This window comes from Rattus norvegicus, chromosome 13 (genome assembly GCF_021556685.1).
Source record: "Rattus norvegicus strain SHRSP/BbbUtx chromosome 13, alternate assembly SHRSP_T2T, whole genome shotgun sequence".
Taxonomy (NCBI): Eukaryota; Metazoa; Chordata; class Mammalia; order Rodentia; family Muridae; genus Rattus; species Rattus norvegicus.
In genome coordinates, this window is record NC_141546.1 from 23,593,648 (window position 1) to 23,601,355 (window position 7,708).

Consider the following 7,708-nt stretch of genomic DNA (forward strand, 5'->3'; position numbering starts at 1 on the left):
AACCATGCCACACTCTATAGGTGGACTGACTCGCTAACTACTTTGTCTGCTATTGTTAAGAGTGAAGACCATTTGTTTTCTCTTATAGTATTTTGGCTTCAAACTTTCCAGTGATTAATATTCAACCTGAGATTGGATTTGAAATTTGAATAGCTTTATTTAACAGTTAAAGAGTCAATCCCTTCTATTTTTATTTACTAAGATCCCTTTTAAGGTCCTGATGGTATATTTTGTCATGGAATTATCTAGATTCCTGATTTCTGCTCTTAAGTGTCCAGTGGTGATGGAGTCAGAATGATAAAAATGAAAATGGACATTTTGAAAATCCCATGGTCCAAGAAAGCAGAGGTTAGCCCCATCAGGTAGAGAGAAGAAAGTAGACTAATTAGCTTAAGGTGTGTTCATTTAATTTACTTGGGATGGCAGCTTTCTAATGATTATTGCATTGGACAACACAGCTCTCTAGGGATCTCTCACCAAGGCTGCAGATATAAAAAATCATATTAATATTAATGTTTCTATTTTGTTCATCTTTGATGAAATTGTTCCTTCACATTGTAGTATTTAAAATTGTTTTAGGGCTTGAGGCTTCCCTTGGTGGTAGAGAACTTAATCTGGTATACAATAGGTTTTGAGTTGGTTCCCTGGTACTACAATATATAAGTTGTAAATCCACAAAATTTTTCTGCTGTTAAAAAAAGAAAGCATAGTTAGAAATGTATTTGCACAGTATCCCATATTCAGCATATGTGAGTTTGCTTTTAGCAGTTCCTCCATATTCCAATCCTGAAAGATTGATGTCTTGTAGTTGAAAAGATGATAAAGTAATGAATAAGTTGGAAAGATTATCATTTTATTGAAAATGTATTTTGTAACATCACAACATGTAAAAGCTTATGCAGTTTCCAGGTTTCTCCTAAAGGAATGTATATTTTTATGCTAATCAATTTAAAAAGAGGGTATGGTTTACTCTACTTCACTTAACGCAGTTGACAGATACATGTTAGATTAAAAGAAACTATATTAAAATATCCCAATTTTTGTTGACCATTTTTTCCCAGAGAAGGGTTACAGACAGAAACCAGGTTTGTATATACATATAGAGAAGAAAGGAGAAAATAGAGATAGTAGAGCTATCCTGCCTCAACTAATGCAGTCTGAGATGGGACAGGAAAGGAGGCAAGCAAAACTGTTCCCAGCCTCAATTACCTACAGCAAGGTTGTTAACTTTTCTGGATACGTGGCAGAGCCACCACCCTTAAGGGGAAGATACTCTTCCAAAGAAGAGGATGCTGTTGGTGTTGTTTGGCTTTATGAAGACTATGAAAGGGCGATTACAAGTAAATTCTGTGGTCCTTGGTGCAGATAGTATGCGGGTTTCCACCCCTGTGGCAGCAGCAGCTTCAGCTCCCTCTTCATTTACCTCCAAAAAGGATTTGTGTAAAACTTTAGACACCACTAGACCTTTAGTGCTGCTCATGCCAGAGAAATCAGCCTTCTGTGGATTGAAAGCATCGACCATCCCCATGTGCTCCAATGGACCTGGGAGGTCATACTTCTCTTGTACTTTGAACCGAGGCAAAGATAAATTCAACTGCGTCATCCGCATGTTCTTTGGGCTTGTCCACGCTAGCAACGTGTCAGCACTTAGTTTTTCTTCAAGCTATAAAAGTAGAAAGAAGAGATTGCCATGATTAACTGAAAGACTATAACTTACATGAACAATGAATTGCAGTGAAACGTTAATTTTTAGCAATAAGCACATACTGATTTGTTGGTTTAGATATTATTCATTTAGATAATTTCAAGTTAGATTTTATTTCCAATATCCAAAAACCAGAATCATTGTTTTGTACAGAATAAACTTTATACAGTACTGTTTATGCTTCCCACCCCCTATATTATTTTTAATAGATATTTATTTGTATATTCCTGTGCATAGTATTACATTTTACAGTTATCATGTAATGCCCAGGTTTTCCTTTTTCATTGAAAAATATTTATAAATACTTTCTACTTTGGTATATATTTCTTTCAACAAGTTTGGCTATTTCCATATTTGTGGCATCATGTTGGTATTTAATTTCATAACTCTGCTTAATTAATAATTAACAGGCATGCAGTGTGGTTCAGCCTCTGTATAAAATACTTATACCACAGGATGAAACACAATATTTCCCTTTCAATTTTTCATTATTGTCATGTTTAACGATATGCCTTAGTGTCTTGGTTGAATTTGCTCCATTAGGAAGAATCACATAATGGAAGAAAAAACACAGAAACTTTACCTTCTTCAGACCATCAATTTCCATTGGCAGCAGGATGAACATACTTAGCTCCTTGCCTTTGTATGGTATTTCCACCATCTTGGCCTGCACATCCTCCAGAAAGATGAAGTTAAACTCGTTTGTTTGCCTCATCATCTGGACAGGTTTACTTGTATTCTACAACAAATCAGCATGTCAAACACACAGCATGGGTGACATAGGACAGCATAGACGATATTATAGAGATATAAAACACATCAACATCCTTGGAAGAGATAAACCTGATTGTGAAGTCCAGATAAAAGTTTTTTTTTTTAGTTATTCTTGGATAAGAAAAGTTACAAAAATAAAACACATGGCATTTTTCATTTTGGACTTTCCGTGGCATCACTTATATTGGAGCTAAATTATCCATGCATCACCAAATGGCATTATGTAAATAAACTGCCAACAGTACCTTGTTCAGCCAAAACTTGTCTTCTCTGGTACGCTGTTCATCAAATTTGTGATTCCATTGTCCTTTGAAATACACTGCATTCACCAGAACCAGGATAGTGCTACTGTTCAGGCTCCCCCTAGGAAACAAGTCTTTGATTTTTCCTTCAAGGGAAAGAACAAATGGTCTATATCAGTACAAGGAGCTTTTCTAGAGGATGCTTTACAAGAGTTCACCATTGATCACTTATCACTGTTTACCCACATCATGGCATGAAGAAGTTGTTGACTTGTTTCACTCTTTTTTTTTTTTTTTGGTTCTTTTTTTTTCGGAGCTGGGGACCGAACCCAGGGCCTTGCACTTCCTAGGCAAGCACTCTACCACTGAGCTAAATCCCCAACCCCTGTTGACTTGTTAATAGGATGTAGCCTTTCGCAATGTGCCTTGAGGTGTACCTTGGATGGACACGTCAGTTCTTGTTATAGAAAAGTCTGTCATGCTTTCTGTCTGGGTCTTTATGGCCAACACATAATGACTATTGAAACACTGTTTAGATCTGCACTGTCAAGTTAACTCTTTTTCTACCTCTTCTGACCTTCTACCCAAGGCATGATTTGTTTCTTTGCACAAATGAAATGAATTCTATAGTCTGAAGCACATTCCTGGTAATGTCAGACAGAACTCCTGCTGTGTCCTTTTGTTAGCTTTCATATTGGGTTGCTCCAGCTTGGTCTATAAACAGGGGTGATATATGAGCTATGTATCTACAAAGGTCTCTGTGCAAGGTGGAAAAGACAATATGATAATTTCTTTCCAAAGGTCATGTTTGAGATAATGTTCTGAGAGCCAGCTGTGACAAGCACTGCCTTGCTTTTCTAACTGGCAAAAGAGAATGGGGCTTTCACTAACATTTACACTTAGTTTCTCAGAATTGCCTGCAACTTAAAGAATTTGATAAGTTATGAAAGAATGTTTGTGTGGAGGCTTCAGATTTTCAAAGATACCAATAAATTAGCTGTAAGTAACCACATCTTCTGTATCATTCCCACACATTGGCTTTCTGCTAACTTTTCCATACTTCCCCTTGATTCACTTAATATTTATGGAGACCATTCCATAATTTCTGGAGTTTCCTTCAGTGACCCTCCCATACAATACCATTTGTTTTGTTTTCTACCCAGGAATTAATCTTCTTTTGGCTTTCTTCTGCAGCATGTGCAAAATCAAGGGATTCCACATTAGCTTGGTAATATTTCTTAATGTCTTCCATAAACGTCTTTGAGATGTGAAGGAATCAAAAAGAGTTAAGGACAACTCAGATATCACTCAAATTTTATTATTCATGGTGATACTATAATCTGACTGCTGAACTTGATGGCAACTGTTAATATAAGAACACACAGACTTTTTTTTTAACTCAGGTAATATGTAGGCAATATGGGAGCACCGTGAAGGGCAGTGTAAGATTGTCACTGAAGTTAACCTTACACCAATATAGCATCTGGCAGATAGCAGGTGGAAAAGATGTACTGACTTGCAAATTTCATAGTAAATGTGCTGAGAGAGGTGATTGACTCATGAGCTATCCTACCATTAAGTTCAACCATTGCAATTCTCCTTTGATCATGTGTTCAATGGAGGAAATGCTACATTATGTGCTACCTCCCATGTTCTGTCCAGGATCTCCCCAAACCTGCCCATACTAGAAACACCCCATTTGCAGTACATCTTCTGCAGTAATTTCTGTTATAAGTCAGAAACTAACATCTCACGACAAGTTCTGGTGACCGACATTCTCTACGCATCACACATAAATCACTAGTCTCTTGGACAATCCACTGGGTTAGAGTTTTGACTAAACTCTGGGTTTGAATTGGTGCTCCCTGAACAAGTTCTGCCTATCTGAAACTGCCTGGCCTTACTTTTACGTATGCTCATTCATATATGTAGGACCTAGGATCCAGATGAAAGGGATGCGGAACCAGGTGCAACTTACCTGGAGAAATGGGAAACCCTTTGCTCCATAGATACTGTTGGGAGACTTCAGGTCATAAGCACCATTGGATTTGTTTAATTGATTCATAATCTTTCGAAATTGTTCATGGACATTTTCTTCATCCTTCAATGTCAAAAATGTGTTCATGAAACTATTTTGCTAATGTAAATACTATACCCATAAAATAAATATCCAAACACTTGTAATCTCAAAGATAAACATTTTGAACATTTTCTGATATCTGTTATATTTTATCTTTAGCTTCCCTAGTCTACATTCAAATTCTTCCAGAAATGCTGTTTTTTGAACTAAGTATACAGTATTTTTGGGTTGTTTTGGCTTCAGTTCTTCAAAGGTATAGATCATATGTCTTGTCTAACAATCACCAATATATGGTTATGCTATGTTTGCATATTTAAAATGTATTATTATATGCAGCCCTGATCTATATCTATCTATCTATATCATATCTATATCATCTGTATCTATCTCCTTATTGTCTAAGAGAAGTTGACTGTGATTTATAATTCTTCTCTTATGGTGGAAATTGTGTGCCTATAAGAGAGCAAATACTCATGATTTATCTAAGGCCTGTCAGCAATATCGGTCTGAGTAGTCTAGTTAAAAACAAAAAGCTTCTGTTAATTTATGGTCTCTTCATAGATGTTACAAAGCCAAATTGTGACCATAAATTAACAGAAGGTAGCATGGTTAAGGCACTAAACACATAGAGGTGTGATAACAGTCATTTTCAAGATGTGCTCATTTCTCTTAGTATGTGAATATGTTATTTCTCTTAATCAAATTGTTGAATTAAGATAAAATTGTTTTAGTAACATTATTGTGATAATGAAAAATACTGTTGACTTGCAGTGATGTTGTCTAACATTCATATGGTTTCTTATTTTAGCAAGCCAGATGTTTTTGTAAGTGTTTGTATTTGTTGAATCACAGTCCTTACTACTTTAACTAACTAGAATTCAGTCCCAGTGCTTCAGGGCCGAGCATTGCTCATGCTCCCCATGTGTGTGGGGCTCAGCTAGAGCTTTATCTAGGCCATCCCCCTCTCCATCCAGTACTGACTTTCTTCTGTAGTTAATGAACACAATGACTATTAGAAAGGAGCATGACACGAATCCACATCCAAATGTCTTTCGTTTAAAAATTCCCCTAAAGATTGACATTTTAAAATGTAGAATATTAACTTTCAGTTATACTGCTGTTAAAAATCTGAAGCTCTTCTAGGCATGAGGTACCCTGTACTTACATGAGAGTCCGCAGATTTTTCTTTTGGCTTTTTTGTGGTTTCACTGAGTTGTAGAGCCTGGAAGAGACATTAAGTCCAACAAAAAAGTTTACTTAAAGTTCTGTCTAAATCAAGGAAACAAAGACAGAAATAAAAAACCCTGAAAAATAAAGGCAAAGATTAAACAATTTGGAAAAAATATACTCTAAACATTTGTACAAGAGTTTGTAAGAAACAACATAAAAGTGATCTATCACCAGTTGCATAAGTAGACGCCATTCTACTCAGGGCTTGGGGAACACCTCAGTTTGCATCCTTCACATCTGAGCGAATCCATTGCTTGCATCAATAGTCTGTATAGTTTAAGAAAATTTCTTGCTGTTGGACATTTGAAAGCTGTTATCCTAGCCTAGAACCCAGTGGATATCAAGAAGCACCTGGATGGTGGTTGGGAAGGGTGTGTCCCTCCCATAGTCCCATGTCCACAGTCATGGCAATGCCTACTCAGTATCTTGTTCTTCATCCCAGGGATCAGGGTTTATTGTCATTTACCTGTACACTGATAGAGTGCTGGAGAGACAAGTTCAAACTGACCAACAAAATGAAGCTTAGACCTACCTTCTCAATTTGTTTTTCAGTGTTTCCCTTGGCTCCGAGCTGGAGCATTGCTAATGCTGTCATTATGCTGAGAGGGGAATAGAAGATGTTGTCCTCTGAGTCTCTGAGCTGCCTGTACAGCTCAAGTGTGAATTGAGTAGTCGCTTTAGCAAACAAATGCATGATGGCTTTGTGTGACCTTAAAGTCCTAGAACAGCATAAATCCAGCACAAAGGTTAGGATGACTTCACTAAATAAAGCATCACTCAGTAATTATCAGTTCATAAGAAAATGACAAACCTCTTTCATCAGTTTCTGGCAAACAAATTTATTATTACTTTTTTAAAGCCTTCTGCAATGTACACCTCCAACTAGAAGGTAAGAAGTCAGTGTCTTTAATGCTTTGCAAGCAGCTAATACATAATCCTTTTATCTTTCCTTCCTCACCAACTGTGTTAGGTTTGGGTAGAAAGGTTTAAAATGAATTCTTAGATAAAGATTTCTGAGGTTTGCAGGCAGCTAGGTGTCCAAAATCACCTATCAACTTTTCCTTTAAGATTCTGCAGTTGCCAGACACAATTCCTACATGCTTTGGAAGTTACATATGTTTAACTGAAAATAAATTACTTAGGTAAATAATAAATTAAGTGAAGGCATTTAAGTTTTCTTTGGCAGATCAAGAAAAGTGCAATCGGGTAAAATGTCACATACACATGATATAAAACACATCATAGTTTTTCACAAGGATAGTTCCTATTGTTCAACCATAGTAGCTGAAAGCACTTACTTGTCTTTCTGAAGGCAGAAGTGGGCAGAAAGGATATGAGTCTGTGTGTGGCTGATCCTGAAATCTGGAATTTATACCTCTCCTCTTAACACTGCTGGCTGGCCATTTCAGTTGTACTTTAGATTTCATAACCAGGTAAGTTTTTTTAGGTATGCAAATTTGTGAGAAAAGGCTGGCTTGCTTCACATCCTACCACTGCACTTCCTTTTCCCACAAGTCACATAATTGATGTTTTTTTAAACACTGTCAGTTGATGACTCATTTGAAATGCACATAGGCACTTTTCCAATAGTAATGATACTACTTTAAATTTTTAACCTTGTTACACTCCTGACAACCATATTCTTATGTATGGCACCCCCAATTACCTTATTATAGA

General features: G+C 36.6%; 1 protein-coding gene across 1 annotated transcript; it reads right to left on the reverse strand.

Moving 5' to 3' along the window:
• Nucleotides 1-832: 832 nt before the first annotated feature.
• Serpinb3 (serpin family B member 3) lies at nucleotides 833-7,374 on the reverse strand. Its single transcript, NM_001395733.1, is given in 8 exon segments — nucleotides 833-1,663; nucleotides 2,289-2,444; nucleotides 2,725-2,867; nucleotides 3,862-3,979; nucleotides 4,700-4,822; nucleotides 5,967-6,023; nucleotides 6,564-6,750; nucleotides 7,330-7,374. Coding segments are annotated over 7 exon segments (1,164 nt in total). The 5' UTR covers nucleotides 6,726-6,750; nucleotides 7,330-7,374; the 3' UTR covers nucleotides 833-1,258.
• Between the last annotated feature and the right edge of the window lie 334 nt (nucleotides 7,375-7,708).